Genomic DNA, 16,282 nt, shown 5'->3' with positions numbered 1-16,282 from the left:
AGGGGCACTTTGTTTTTTAAGTTGGGGAAATACTGTTGTCTGGGGCCTGTAATAGGTTTCTCCAGAGAAAGGAAGGATGGGTTGGAGGTACATAGTGACTGACTTTAAGATGTCAGCTCACAGAGCTGTGGGGACTGGCAAGACCACAGTCTGTAGAGCAGAATAGCAGCAGGAAGCTCAAGAAAGGGACGAAGCTGCAGTCTTGAGTTTGGATTTTGTGGGACAGGCTGGCAGCTCAAGCAGGATTCCTGAGTTGCAGTCTTGAGGCAGAATTCCTTCTCTGGGGAACTTCAGTTTTTGCTCGCCAGGCCTTCAGCTGATTGGGTGAGGCCCACCCAGGTGAGGCCCACCCACATATCAACAGTTATCTCCTTCAAGTCAACTGATTGTAAATATTGATCACATCTGCCAGCTGCCTTCCCAGCCACATCTAGACTATTTTTTGCCCAAACAGTGTAGAATGATCTAGTTGACACATAAATTAACCATTGCAGGACCTTTGCCTCGCTCCTCATTGTCACACCTCCAGTAGGACTTTAACTAAAATTAACTGATTAAATGACACAATCATGAGGCAGATAAAGCTGAATTGAGCTATTGAAGGACTATTATGATTTCGAGATTTTACAAACTGTATTTTTCTGAAACTTAATCCCATTTTGTTGGGGAATAAAAACCTACTTGTTTTAGATAATAAGCAGTGTAGTAAAGAAGGCTTTTAAAAATCAGGTAGCTTGGTAGATTGGATTCAGATATATCTGGGTTCCTCTCATTTCTTCAGTCTATCTGTGTATTGATAACTTGGATACTGTAATTTAATCCATAGTTGTTATATATGGTATTCACTCTGTTTCTGTTTCTATTTTTAGATACAAAAGTTTGGTGACCCAAATGGCGTTGTTCAGTTTGCTCCTGAGTCTTTATCTGAGAAGACCTATTCAGAGCCGCCAGCTCTGGAGGGGCCCCTGATCATTCCCTTCTTTGTCAAAAGAGTCAGAGGCATTTTTGGAGAGATTACGGTATCATTTTTCATTTGATTTTTAAATAGAATGACAATTTGCTTAACAAATATGGCTGCAAAGAACAGAGAAATTGCATGTTCTGATTAAAGTTTTTGATAAACTGAAGTGATAGTTTTCAGAGAAACTGAGAAGGTTCATTTAAGCACCTTTGGGCTTTTCTGCCAGCATCAGGCTTTAGCTGTCTTTCTGAATTCAGTTACAGTTATATTAAAAGATTGTCCTCATGCTTAATCATGAAGAGTATGACAACTATTTTGTATTTTTTTATTTACTGTAACATAGAGCTTTTCCTACTTAAGTCTTTCAATTATTTTTGTGAATTGCTTAATATATTCTTTAGGACTCTATTTTACAATATAATCTTTCCGTTTAGTAACTCATTTTTAAGAGATTACATCTGTGTGCATACTGATAAAGAACATTTGGGAATGCTGTTGTAAATCATCGGGGCATTCATCAAACAGACCAAGGTTATTTGCTAGCAAATTTTGTGAAATTTATCTATTAACATATTTTTTGTTTATCAGAGATTAACTGGTACTTCTTAATTTGAAACTTTAGGTTTGTAGTCCAATAGTTCATGGAAAATAACTTCTTAAAACTTGAAATCTTGTAAATATTATATTCCTTTTTTTTAAAAGCAAACAAAAATTCCAATATGAAGCATCAAATTACATACTCACTTTTTACCTTCAAGTATTGTTTATGGTTCACTGCTGAATGTTTTTGTAGACCTGGCATTTTAAAGTTAACTGCCTCCTCTTTATCTCTTCAAATTATGTGATTATTTTAGAAATAGGTAAAATGAGATTCTGTAATCTTATCCTGCAAATTGTATATGACAGCCTGAAAGAGTTAATATACTTTCATGATGCTGATGTCATTCCTCTAAACTTTCTAAACTAACTACTCAGAAACTTCAGCTTTGAATATAATGATGCACAATTAGAATTTATTTTTTATATTATCAAGAAAAACATGATATACAAGATTTTGATTCAGTATACTGACTAGTATAATGTTGTTGGATTTTTTCCTTTTAGGTTTACTGGGAAATAAGTAGTGAGTTTGATATTACCGGAGACTTTCTTTCTACAAAAGGGTTTTTCACCATTGCTGATGGAGAGAGTGAAGTGAGCTTTGATGTTCATTTGCTACCAGATGATGTACCTGAGATAGAGGAAAATTATGTGATTCAACTTGTTTCTGTAGACGGAGGAGCAGAACTGTATCCAGAAAAATGCATCACACGCTTCTCTGTTTCTGCGAATGATGACCCACATGGAGTGTTTGCAGTGTATTCAGATCACCAGTCAGTACTTGTAGGGCAGAACCTTAGTAGATTCATCCAAATTAATGTAACCCGGCTGGCTGGAACATTTGGAGATGTGGCTGTTGGATTTCGCCTATCATCCGATCAAAGGGATCAGCCGACTGTTACTGAAAATGCAGAGAGGCAGCTGGTAGTCACAGATGGTGCCAAATACAAAGTGGATGTGGTGCCAGTAAAGAATCAGGTTTGTAGTGTTCCTTTAGCTTCCTCATCATTCCAGTACAACTCTTCCGGAGAGCCACTGCTTATCTAATGATCAGTTTAAAATCTTATTCAGATTTAATTTAGTAAACATAAAAAATGCCATAGAAATGCATAGTAATTATTAGATAATATATGTTTAGATTATAAATGAAGTAAGTATATTCCTATTTGGAGACAAGCTATTTTTTTCTAAATAGTAGCAGACATTTATTTAGTACTTACAGATTTTCAGTAATTGTTCCAAGGGCTATGCATACACACCCACCCAGACATCCTGTGTGTGTGCACATGTGCATACACATGGACTGGATGCTTATGGAAAGGGACTAATTTGTAGGCTTCCTTGTGTTCCTACCAAAATGCAGTGCAATGAGAAAGACTGACCTGTGCTCCCTGTAGGTGAGAGGGACTGTGTGAACACAAGGGTTGGTACCTGCCTCTCTCCTTGGAAATCTGGAACATAGGAGATTGGTCTGCTTTTCTGTGATGGGAAGAAGGAAGAGGGGGCAGCAGACCACTCTGCCAGCATTTAGGATGAGGATGGTAAGAATGTGTGGATTTCCTGGGGGTCACATAGATATGCCAGAACTCTCTCTCAGTCTGAACCACAGAAAGTGATTTGAGTGACTCTTGTCTTAATCCTCCCAAGGATGGCATATAACTAGTATGATTCTATATGCACAGGAAAGAAATTTATTTCATACGTAAGATGCTTTTGGCACTGGGAATTAATTATCTCATGGTGAGAAAGACTGCCACAAAGGTAACCAGATTAGAGTCATTTTGAGAAAAATCTGGGTGGATTGTGAAGCCAGGAGAGGACGGAAAGGCCATTGTCTCTGTGGAGGAGCGGTAAAGAGTGGAATTCTGGTCTTCACGGAACACCCACATTGATGCCATGAAAGGCCAGGAACTTGGGTGCCTGCCTGCCTGGAGGGGTGTGGCTAGCTGTTGTAGCCAAGAAAGGACTACAGAGCAAGGCAGAAGTTGTGTCATTGTGTCTCAAAGCAAGCTTCCCCCTGTCCCAAACTGGAAAGTGCCAGAAGCTGGATGGAAATGTCTCAGTGGGACTGGTAGAGTATTGACACATCAGCCCCTGACCTCTTTCCCACCCAGATCCTGAGCTTCAGGTTGGGCAAGGACTGGGGTAAACGGGAGCTTAAAGTGAAGGTGAGCTAGGAGTTGTGATTGATAGTCTGGCCTTTACCTTCCTGAAAGTGACAGGAAGCTTCAAGCTCTACCCCATAACGTTGTCAAAGGTTTGTGGAAAGAAACCCCGTGAAGCTGTAGCAGGAGAAAAACAATGCTGCTTCCTGTTTGCAGGCCACTACGTTTAGCCCACCCCATAATGGATCATCTTAATTTCATATAAGCTTATAATCTTTAGAAAATAGGCTGCCATTCAGAATAAGCAGTAAGCATATTACACTAATTTGCACCTACTCTGGAACCTTTTGGTCTTTTGCGTATGGGAATCTACTTTTGTTTAGTGAAGGAGAAAATGGAGGGCTCAATGGGACGTGGGTTCCACACCCCTGTAGTCCTTTGGGAAACTGACTCAGTGCCATGCCTGATGTATCAATTTCTAATCTCCATTTCCTATATTTGAAAATTTCAGAAGTGTAGTAAAGAGTACAAAGCTGGGGAGAAGAGGGGTGGATTAAGTTAGCCAGTATATCATTGTATTAATTCTCATTTATAAATAAGAAGAGTTTAAATTATATAACTGAAACAGTTTGCCATACATATACATAGCATCACCTTCTGAACATACCCAAATTACAAGGCACATCAGCAGATATTCCTTTAGCTTTTCTAGGAATAGCTTTGTATTATTTTATAGTAAGATTTCATTTGACAGTAAGACATACCACAGTATCAATTCCATTATTCTATTTACTAATCAATGTGGGTAGTACAAAATTATTTTCAGACTATGTATGGAAGACCAGAATATATGACATATATTATATGGACTAAAACTGCTGATCCACCTGACTCTTACCTTCTTTTGAAGTGTATGGTACCTGAAACATTTTCAAAGATGGTAATCCTCTTCATTTCATTTTGAAAGCCTAATGGTAAAGTTCATTGAGATACTTAGCTTTCCTAGTATCTGTTTGAATTACCATCTATGAATTTCTTAACATCTTCTTTGAGCCTATTTTAATTTTTTGATTTCTGTTTTCAGTAAGGGTAGAAAAAGTTTACTAGTTTATGCATATGTGAAAGCTTCTTTCTATTTGCTTACTTTAACATTTTTCATGAATATATTTAAAATCCCATGGATTCTCCTCTTTCTCACGTTCCAGGGACTACACTTAGATCATTTAGTGCAGCTGTGTGAGGTAGACTTCTAAGGTAACTGGGGCAGGGTGTGACATGCACATAAACCATGGGTAGGGTTTTTTTTCAGTGGTCCCCTTATTCCCTTATACCCTGGATATAATGCATTGCTCTTTGAAGTTTGGGATGTTAGAAGAGTTACATAGAATTCTGTCTGCTCCACCCTCCTAGTAAAAGTTGGGACTTTGGACAGGTCTTCCATAGAGAAAAGGACCTTCCAGTGGATCTTTGATCAGGTAAGTTTTCATTAGGCTCCGAAAACTAGAAAACTTAATGGTTTAACACCTGGACTGTGGAGTGAGTGTAAACTGTTACCTCACTTGGTTGACAGCAAGCTTCTTGCATGGGCACACAAAGATGAGTCATTGGCACACTAAAGAAAGTGTGAAAGAATTGAAGTTAGACTGCAAGAATTTTATGTTTGTGGTTGCCATTTATTCAGATATCGATGAGTACTTACTATGTGTCAACTGCTGTGAGCAGCACAGAGCTACTAAGATGACAAAGACCCAGACCCTGTTGTCATATTGTCCCAATCTGGGCTGGAGAAGGCCCATTAACAGCCTGTTGTAAGTTGGATAAGCAATGTTTGAGATGTGCAGAGAATACTATGGGGCTGGAAGCTCTTTCTGTTTGTCCCCAAATGCCATCAAGAATGATGAGAAATATGTAGAATCTCACAGTCCAGGGAAATGGAAGGGCATACTGGAGGATGTGATCGGCTTCTAAAAACCTTCAGGTTCCTTTTCAAATTAATCGACCTTCAAGTTACTTTTGAAACTAATAGACCTGCATGTCTTCTGCAGGTAAACTACCTTTTCCTCAAATCTGTTTCTACTCATGTTCAATCAACTGTGATGTTTAATTACCGAATCCTGTATCTGCTGCATCACAGAAATCTGTGTGTGCCAGGGGCCCGCGATCTAGGGGAGGAATAAATGACTGGATGCTTTAAGCTGACACCTGGCTCCTGCCTGCCTTCTTTAGGAAATGGGGTTAGAAAATCATCAGCTGCCCAGCCAGTGAACTGCATTACACCCTCAGAGGAGCAGTGGGAGCACATGATTGAAGTTAGGACACTGTGATTCCTTTTTATTGCTCTAGCATTTGATCTGTGATTCATGGTCACTGAATGTCATTTTGCAGAAACTATGATTGAATGAATGAAACATCTGTTACCCTCATGTAACAGTATTTGAAACTACTGTGGTACATATTTTGCACATTTTGGGGGGTTGTGATGCACACATAAGTACATTTTACATTTAAAAGGATCAGATTCCACAGAAATGGTTATTTTCATGTTCAGTGAAGATGTACAGAGTTTTTAGTTTTCCAAGTTAGGGAATAACTTGGGGCCTATCCATATTGAATAGCACTGTTTATATGGGAAAAAAAGTTTCAAAAAAAAAAACCTTTTAGAGTAACCCAGTTTTAAAATTCAGGATTGCCCCTATTGTGTTGCATTCCAAAACTTTGAAAAATGGTGATCTAATACATTTTGTTAGTAAATTTTTATGCAAAATATTAAGATAATCAGTACACCTAGATCATTATTCATTTTGAGTAAATCTGAGTTATTAGTTATTACTCAATTGAAGAGAAGGAAAGTAAGTTTTGCTGGTTTTAGGAGCTGAGCCTATTCACCAGTGAGCATTTTTCATGCCTGTGGCACATGACTCTATTACTAATGCTACTTCTGTGATTCTCATCATTACTGAGGCCGTTTGAGCACACACGGAAAAGTTACACATCTATGTTTTTTATACTCTACAATCATCACTCTTCGCCTCACAGTCTTCATACTGGTGATTTGCCTTACAACACGGGGGAAAGAGCTATGTTGTTGAAGCCCGTACCAAAGGAACCGGAAGCAGTGCGCTAATGATTCATGCCAATGTCAGTATTTTTCTCCTGAAGTTATTTTTCATTGATGCTGTTTGTTCATAGGTCTTCCTGTCATTGGACTCTAATTTCACCTTGCAGCTGGTAGCTGTGAAACTTGTTGGTGGACGTCTCTATGGCATGCCAAAAATTCTCCAGGAAGCAAAATCCGCTCGCCTTCCTGTCCCTGAGAAAGCGGCCAATTCCCAGGTAGTCGGCCCTGGGTGTGATAGTGTCTGCGAACCACAAGAGGGCGGCTCGTACAGGAGAGACTAAGATTCTTACTGAGATCCACTATTTCCGAAAATCTAAGTAATCCCATGAATAGCAAGGCAGACTTTATGGATATGTTATATGAAATTAATTATCATTTTTTGACATACAGTAGAAAATGTATTTTCTTTTCAGTTTTAGAAAGTTTGTATCATGCAGAATTTTTAAGGTACTGAATTTTTAAAAGAACACTCACCCAACGTTAAAATTTCCGTGTTTTTTTCTTGATATTAGATATTTAATATTGAGGTATTTTATGCTAAATAGTTAAAATTTGAATGAAACATCCATTAAAATTTTGACTTTTTCATTAACTAAAGCATTCTGAATATTTGTCTTTAATTTTCGGGGCTCTTTTTACTATGGGAAGTTTGTACTGCTGTGGATAAATGCTGTTGGGTGAGATCCTATGACATGGTTTCACCTAAGTATTTGAATCTTCCACCTGAGTTCATTGTAGGAAAGATCATTTCCTAATCAGTTCTCAAATTTACATGAGAACAAAGGACAACTTTTGAGGGCTTTACTCCCAGTGTAGGCTGATTCTGTCAATGCAGGAATAAGACTAGGCTGTTGTCTCTGCCTGTGATGATGTGTATATATTTGAAATCACTGTATCTTTACTGCCGCCTCCTCCTCTTCCGGCTGGGAACTCCTCCCACCTGACTGAGGCAGGCCTGGCTCAGATGCAGATGTAGAGTCTGCAGAAGAATGGTCAGGACTGTGGGCAAATCTGGCCAGCTGCTTGTGTAACAGGGTATCTGGCCATTACAGGGATGCCCTTTGGTTACTTCCTGCTGGGCTGCTGCTCCACAGGGAATGAATTTGCTTTGTCCCCTAAATGGACTCCACCAGCATTAAAAATAACTGAGAGGAATAGTTTTCTTTCTGTACATTCTCTGTTCAAGGAGAATGAGGGTATAGGATTTAATATTGCTCACAGGCTATTACAAAATAAAATTTCTTTCAATCTGAATCAGTCATTTGGTGTAGTAAAATATTTCCTACTCCTTGTCCGTGCACATTGTCACAATATTGTGTAACCTTGAAGGGCAAGATCAGGGCCAGTCACGGGTACTCCTGCTCTTGGTGTATCCTCTGTGTCCCTTACCAGTATCTGTGTGTGTGTGTGTGTGTATGTGTGTGTGTGTGTGTCAATGTGAGGTGGCTAGGACACTTTACCACAGCCTCCAGCCATGTAGCAAGCATGATGTCAGGTAGACCAAAGCTTTTGGCAATTGCTAAGCAGAAGCCTCACTGTAATAGGGCATCTGGGCTGGTGTCACGTTGAAGTTTCTTTTGTTTTTGTTTGTCTTTTCTGTGTCTCCAGAAGCTATCTTGTGACACCCTCTGTCACTTTTCTGCTACTCTCCATTCCAATTTAAAATGGGAGGATGAATCTTAATAGAACTGTTGATCATATGGTATCCCAAATTTAGAGATTTGGGGACCAAAAGAGGTAAACTGAGTGGTTCAAAACACAGAGTGAAGCTAGGATGCTGGTTTTATTCTTCCTAATTGACCAGACCTTATTCATCTATAAAGCATCTGTAAATCCCAGGGTACCTGGGAAGGTTAACCTTAAAACAAGATCTTATTTGATGTGAATGAAAGAGATGATTACTTAAAAATTCTTTGAAGGTTTCTGATCCTCAAAAAAAGATATTAAATTGAATCAAAGCTGAAAATAACCTTAACAGAAAATCTAGTTTATGATCTCATTTTATAAACAAAGAATTTATTATATCTTTATACAGAAGTTAAATTTCATTTCTGGACAAATCAAATTCTTTATAAAGACCCATGAACAAGTCATAAAAATGCCATTTTTAAATCTTTTGCTCTCATTAAACCATAATTATAGTTGTCATTTTGGAATAATGTTAAAGGATTGCATTTTAATAAAAACTATAAACTATAATTAGAATATAAAATAGAATAAATCCTCAAATCTCATATGTCATTTCATAAACTCTCTGTAATTGAAAATATTTTCAAATGGAAATATATTGTGTTAACAAAGAGAAAGTTGACTTTTAATCTGCTCTTCAGAAAATAAGAACCTTTAGGGAAAAAAAAGAACATTCTAAGCATGTTTTTCCTCAGGTTGGATTTGAATCTCCTGCCTTTCCACTCACGGACATCGCAGCTGGAACAAGCCACATTGTGATTTCTAGGAAGGGCACATATGGCTCACTCCTGGTTGCCTGGGCGGCTGGATACGCTCCTGGGTTAGGAATCCCTGAGTTCAGTGTTGTTGGCAACCTGACTCCAGAACTAGGTGAGCAGCAGCTTTTCTAGGATCTGCCCTGGGGGACGTGGAGATGTGTAATGGCCACTAACTTTCTTGGATCCCTTATACTGTGGACAGTGAGCTGTTTGTTTTCTCATCTGGTGCACCAGATTTCAACAGTCTGCTTGATGAGAATGAGAGACACTTTATTCAGTCAAATTAAAGACTGCATACCTCTCCTCATAACAGTGGTCACTAAGCAGACTGCTCTGTTGATATGTTAGGAGTTTGTTAAAACGAGTCTTAAAAACCCAGTTTGGCCTATGCAATAATAATAAAGGACACAACATAGCTATGTATCCATCAACATGTTCACTTGAATGTTTCTGACAGCAGCACAACCGTACCTTTAAGTACTTTATTGTTTAATTATACCATTAGTGCTCTGAGGGTCTGTGAGATGCAAATGGTAGATGGTTTGACATCTACCCTGTCGAGTAGACAGGGGTTGAAGGAAAGATTTGTGTTGTCCCGGAAACTTCCTCTTAAGTTTATTTGCCCCCTCATCCCCCCTTTTAAATGTTTCACCTTTTGTAGACTGTCACAGAATTTTGAAAAATAATTTCACTACATTTTTAAGAGTTGAATCCCCATTTAAAAACTTAGAAATGATACCTTGCTTCCCTTTTCATGTCCCCTTCAGGGAGCCTTTCCTTTTCCCACGGAGAGCAGAGCAAAGGAGTCTTGCTGCGGACGTCTCCCAGCCCTGGTCGGCCGGAGGCTTTTGTTATCCACCTCTCAGGAGTGCAGAGCAGTGCCCCCGGTGGGGCTCAGCTTCGGTGAGACCAGCTCAACCAAAAAAGTCTCTGAGGAGTAATCTGGAATTTATCAGTTGAAACAGAAAAAGACACAAGGATCACTTTCCTTGTAACAGATGCAAAAACAGTTTTAGTGTCGAGCAACATATGGCCTGCATGACAGAGATGCCGTGGAGGGAGGCTGACTTCAATAAAGTCACCACCCACTGTTTGTGTTGAAGAGTGTTCACTGCAACTTCTAACTCGAGACTCTTGCCCAGGGTAACCTCTCCAGTGAAGACAAAGTCACTGGTTATTAATGGGGGATGTCTTCTGAGAAGCAACTGAGAAATACCTGATTTCCCCAGGGGACTAAGAGTAAGAATAGGCATTATAATAGGGTAATATATTTGCAGGTAAATATATCCCAGCCAAAAACACTTTACTTTTCTCTTACCTGGGATGGGCTTGATCAGAACAGCAGAGAACAGACCTTAGAGCTACAGTGCCAGATTTAGTCCTTGCTCTGCCACTTACTTGCTGAGTGACTTTGGGAGTGCTACTCTATCTTTCTGTTCTTCAGTTTACTTATTTTTAAAATGGGGAAAATGTAGGGCAAAACCAGTGTGTGCTTAAATATGTTTATACATATTTATGTGTGGGAAATACTGGTTGGCAAAACTGAATATAGCTTTTTATACATATGCCATTAAAAAAAATGTTTGGTGGCAGAATTCAAATGCCATTAACAATAATAATAGCTAACAGTTTTATAGTGTTTACCATAGGCCAGGTATTGCTATAAGGTGTGTGTGTGTGTACGTGTATGTACACATAGGAAAAAGTTGAGGATAAATCAATCATAGATACACACATATATGCACACACTCCATAGGAGAAAGCTAAGGATAAATCAATCACAGATGTTTCTTGCTATTCATATATATAAAAAAATTTTAACAACATTTGCATGAGAGAATAATTCCATTATTGGTGAGGTGGAACAGGCAAGGTATTTTTTTTTTTTTGCATGCAGTAGGGACAGCTATGTATGTTTGTTAGATAAGAAATCTGGCTGCTATCCAGAGCATCCTAAGACTTTTTGGTTCCCTGTGTACCGACCATACGAGGGAGCCTAATGGTTCAGATCCTTCTGAGAGCTGCTCTAGGATGACTAGAAAAAAGGACTAGAGACCTATGAGCTCTTCACTTTGCTAAAACTTGTTAGGTCCTATCACTCGTGATTAAAGCTCCCATCCTTAACATTTCTTGTGCTCTGGTATATTCATCAATAAGTAAGTAGGGTCATGTGGAATTCAAAAGGACATGTTTTTCAGATGCATTCATGAGCAGCATCTCAAATATCTGAAAGGTGAATCTCTGCAGTGATGTTCCTATTTTTCATCAGTTCTTTCATGACTTTTTTTCTAGGCCAGGTTTTGCCATTGCTGAAATTGAACCAATGGGACTCTTTCAGTTTTCTCCTGGTTCAAGAACGATCGTAGTGTCAGAGGATACACAGATGATCAGATTACATGTACAAAGGCTGTTTGGGTTCCACGGCGATCTTGCTGCAGTTTCCTATCAGACCACTGCAGGAAGTGCCCAGCCGCTGGAGGACTTTGAGCCTGTTCAGAATGGGGAACTGCTTTTTCAAAAATTCCAAGCTGAGGTTGACTTTGAAATAATCATAATTAATGACAAGCTTCCTGAAACAGAAGAAATTTTTTACATTAATCTAACTTCAGTAGAAATGAAAGGATTTCAGAAGTTTGATGCTGATTGGAGACCACGCCTGAATCTAGATTTCAGTGTGGCAGTGATCCGAATATTGGATGATGACAACCTGGCAGGAACGGTTGCTTCTTTCCCCCACACAACTGTGGCTCTAGCAGCTGACACAGCTCTCATGCCTGTGGAAACTGACTCCTCCACCACGTACCCTGACAGAACTGAGGTAACTGCTGTTCCACAGCCAACCGGAATGGTTGTGAGTGTTGCTGAGGGAGCTGGTGTATCTACCGTCCCTGAGAAACTTGTCACCCTTCCTGGTATACCTGGCACATCTGAGAAGCCGGACGTGGCCACTGTACCTGCAAACGTTCCCATTCATGGAACATTTAGTCTTGGGCCACCTGTTGTTTATGTTGACGAGGAGATGAGGAATGGCACGTTTAGCACTGTGGAAGTTCTCATCCGAAGAACTGATGGGTCTGCCGGTAACGTCAGTGTAACAGTTAAAACGTTTGGTGAAAAATCTGCTCAGAAGGAACCAGGTGCATTGCCCTTTCATGATATCTGTGGAATTTCCAACCTAACGTGGGCAATTGAAGAAGACGACTTTAAAGAGCAAACTCTTATCCTTACATTCTTGGATGGGGAGAGAGAACGTAAAGTACTCATTCAGATTTTGGATGATGATGAGCCTGAGGGACAGGAATTCTTCTGTGTGTTTCTCACAGAGCCGCAAGGGGGAGCCCAGATTGTGAAGGGAAAGGACGACACTGGGTTTGCAGCTTTTGCCGTGATCATTATTACAGGTATGTCTTGGAGTGACGGAGATAAAAATGTGCTTCTGTAATACAGAATTTGTAAGAAGATCATTCTATCTAAAATTTTATTTAAGAGGGTGAATGTCTTGAATGACACATAGTAATTCATTAATACATTGGACTCACTGCATGAACTCATAAGGTTGTTCTAGGTGCCAGGCTAGAATTGAATGGACTGTAAATGTCACGTAGCTCAGATCCAGTTAATCTATAAATCTGTACTTTCACAATATAGGGAAAACCTTAAAAATACTTAAGTCCATGCTTTTCCTCTGGACAATACTTAATTTAATCATCCAAACACATGATTGCTTATCCTGTTTTGAAACCTCATTCTAACCACTTTCGGTAATCCCAAAATCTAATATCTCATTATCAGGAAATTACTTTCATCTGTTGGGAAATAGATGAAAGTTATTTCATTTTGCCCTACTTTTGAACCAGTGCAGTTTACAGCTTTTGTGTTATTGAGAATATATATTGCAATAGCTTAAAAATGCAATGATTGAGTTCCTCAGGCACCTTGTAAAATCTTTTGGTGACAATTTGTAGTCCTCCTCTGAAATCATACTGTACTTCTTAAAGTAGATTAGCTCAGCTTTTTAATATCTTACACCAGAGTATTGACAAAGCCATGTCATAGTTCTTACCTTCTCTTTTATACAAACGTTTATGCGTTTTACACAGTGCTTGAGAGTTTCACATGCCACTATGATAAAACAGCCTCGTGGAAAGAAAGCTAAAATTCATTGAGTCTGTATTTTTGACCCAGATCAGCCATTAATTAGGGGTGCCTTGATTAAATTATTTAACGTCTTTGCTTTTGTCTTTTATAAAGAAACTTTTTAGTGTAAGCATCTGTATGATCCACTCTTAGTATTTATTACTTCCTAGAATTTCCATTATATTTTAGCCATTCAGTGGTAATTTAATCATAATTTTGTAATTGTGTAGTATCCTTTTATATCCATCATCATCCCATTTATGTTGGCCTACACATTTATACCAATCAGAATTTTCATTCATTCTTTTCATTCAATTCATTGAGTTATTGTAAGAATTCTAGTCTACAAATTATTTACCAATTTTGATTTACATTAGCTTAATGCCATCCACATTTTTCTATTAAAACTATTTTGACACTCAACAGCCTTCTCCCCATCCCATGACATAGATAATTTATTACAGCTATTTGAATGTGATCAGGGCTTACAGTAAAAATATTTAGCAGTAAGTTCAGCAGAGGCACAGACCATTGGAAATGATTGCCAAAGGCCCCTTGCTGCCCCAGGCGTTACTCCATTACTTACTGGATCATGGGGCGATCTTACAGTCCTTATCAGAGTGGTGGCAGGGGATTCTTCGGGGTCTCAGGACAGCAGCTGCATACCACCTGGAATGGGTGTGCTGCTTGGCCAGTGTGGCACACCAGTGGCCTACCAGTCTGTCAGCCCTGAGCATAAATCGTCAAGCAAATGGTCACTCAGCTGTGCTCAGTGAGGTTCTCTCATGTTGAACCTTCCCTACATAAGGCATAGTGATTATACACATACGGCAAATGATGGCCTCCTCACCGTATCTACCTCTTAACGTCCCGTGATATAAGTTACCCGAAAACATCTCCCAGGCATTGGCACAGTCATATGCCCTGAGTGCCCTTATTCTCTCTGCAAATGTTTTCTCACCTGGGTTTTACTTTTAACAGTGTTTCTCTTTTAACTGTATTATTAATTTTGCTGATTGCTCTTATCTTTAATTTCTGCAGTCTTTTCACATTTAGATATTAGAACAAATGTTCAAAGTACATTGGGAAATATAGTTTAGTTTTGTTTTTGATCATTAGCACATTAGAAGTCTTAATTCTTAGTAGAAATTTGACATTGAAATTTATTATTATAGATGTGGCAAGGGAAGCATTATTTGTTAATGAGAACCATGCTAGTTGCTCTCATACTTGAAAAGTAAAATTCTGCTTGTGAGAGGCTTATAATCTATTTGGAGAGAGCAAATTCCTGCTCAAAGTGACATGAAAACCATTGCTACTGAAGAAAAAAGTGGACATCAGGTTCTGGTGCAGGGCTAAAGAGTGAGCATAGTGATTAATTGCTGAGGATAAGAATTTGCAATCTAGGTGAGACAAAACAAACTTGAGACAGCAGGACAGAAGTGGTTCATCAGACGCATGTGTCCCTATCAGTGGGGCCCCACACATATTCACACTTCAGACCTGCAAAATAAGGCTGGTGACTATTGGTCCTCCCCCATCAGGACAGTTCAGTGGTTTTCTGCTTTCTTATCTTGACCCTAACTTCAGAAGTTCTGTGTCCTGGAAACCTCAGGAGTAGCATTTCAGGGAAAAAGGTACAAATGGGTTTTAAGGCTGTTTGCTTTGGGTCATTGCTTTTAGGATCACTTTGCAAAACTGGACCTTCAAGAAAGAAAAAGCAGCAAGAACTGTTTACTTATTTCTCTAGTCCTGAGAATCAAGCTCATGTGCTGACGAGGATTTGGAGTGACTCTTTCAGTGTATCTTGAGCCCTAGCCTGGTCCCTCTTTAAACACAATTTTGTAGTATGATGGTGCCTGTAGCCCCAACTGTTGCTCAGAGGAGTTTCTTTTGCTCAGAGGTACTTGGAAGTTCCTTAATGGTTCTTTTTTTCTCTGGGGCAAATAACTGAATACATGAACATTTATGTTATGGTCCTTTGGCCACCTCATTTAGAAGGTAAATCAGTTAATGGTGTTCATTTTATTCAGTAATGTTTATTAAAAATTCACCATATGCTAGCAAATGTTCTGGTATTGAAGATACAGCAATAAATACAATGAATGCTGCTCTGGTAGAACTTACATTCTATGAGGATATGCTGGCTTTAAACAGTAAACATATATAAAATGTCAAGGACTAGCAAATAGAGTCTCATCAGAGACAGATGAGTGTGTATGTCAGCATGGGAAGTAGAATTTGATGTTTTCTTTCTTCTTGTCATCATTTTGATCCTAGTCTGTATTTAGTAAAGATCCTTGAAAATTGTAGCTTCCCCAGCTCACTTGTAAATTTCTTACTTTTATACCATCTGAGCTGGAAAGGTTAATGAAGCATTGAACCTTTAAAGTCTTAAGTATAACGTAACCCTTCCCCTTGTCTTCTCAGGGAGTGATCTTCAGAATGGCATCATAGGGTTCCGTGAGGAGTCCCAGCATGGGCTGGAGCTGGGTGAAGGAGCAGATAGGAGCAGATGGCATCTAACTGTCACAAGGCAGCCAAACAGGTGTGTTTATATATATGCGGGAAATGTAACATCCTGTGTGTCTATATAGTACCTAATTTGAATTCATGAAATGGTAAAGGCAGGATGAAATATTGATAGAAGGTAGTATTGGATTTGGTATGTTACTGCTCAGATGCTGTAGTTCTTGATTTGTTTAACACACTTGGTTAATGAGCATAACTTGGGGCTACTTTGAACATTTTGTACTTCATAAAGGACCATATTATATCTGACATAATGTCAGATTGTGTAAGTCATCCCTTCAGATTCATTCTTCTCTGATCACTCTGCCTACAAAATCATTTCCTGTTAGGGAGACTTGGAGTACCAAAGTTTTTCATGCAACCTAATATGATATAGTGCACA

The 16,282-nt window shown here is 39.0% G+C and overlaps 1 protein-coding gene across 1 annotated transcript in view; it reads left to right on the top strand.

The window, feature by feature from the left end:
• Positions 1 to 16,282, top strand: part of ADGRV1 (adhesion G protein-coupled receptor V1) — a 487,139-nt gene that overhangs the window by 151,564 nt on the left and 319,293 nt on the right. The window contains exons 68-74 of the mRNA XM_036925534.2: positions 870 to 1,019; positions 2,066 to 2,539; positions 6,856 to 6,999; positions 9,169 to 9,343; positions 9,999 to 10,134; positions 11,524 to 12,632; positions 15,799 to 15,916. Coding sequence (XP_036781429.2) covers positions 870 to 1,019; positions 2,066 to 2,539; positions 6,856 to 6,999; positions 9,169 to 9,343; positions 9,999 to 10,134; positions 11,524 to 12,632; positions 15,799 to 15,916 — 2,306 coding nt within the window. The remainder of the gene's footprint in view (positions 1 to 869; positions 1,020 to 2,065; positions 2,540 to 6,855; positions 7,000 to 9,168; positions 9,344 to 9,998; positions 10,135 to 11,523; positions 12,633 to 15,798; positions 15,917 to 16,282) is intronic.

This window comes from Manis pentadactyla, chromosome 2, assembly GCF_030020395.1.
Source record: "Manis pentadactyla isolate mManPen7 chromosome 2, mManPen7.hap1, whole genome shotgun sequence".
NCBI lineage: Eukaryota > Metazoa > Chordata > Mammalia > Pholidota > Manidae > Manis > Manis pentadactyla.
The sequence above is the reverse complement of the archived record's forward strand: the minus strand, read 5'-3'. Positions and strand labels throughout refer to the sequence as shown.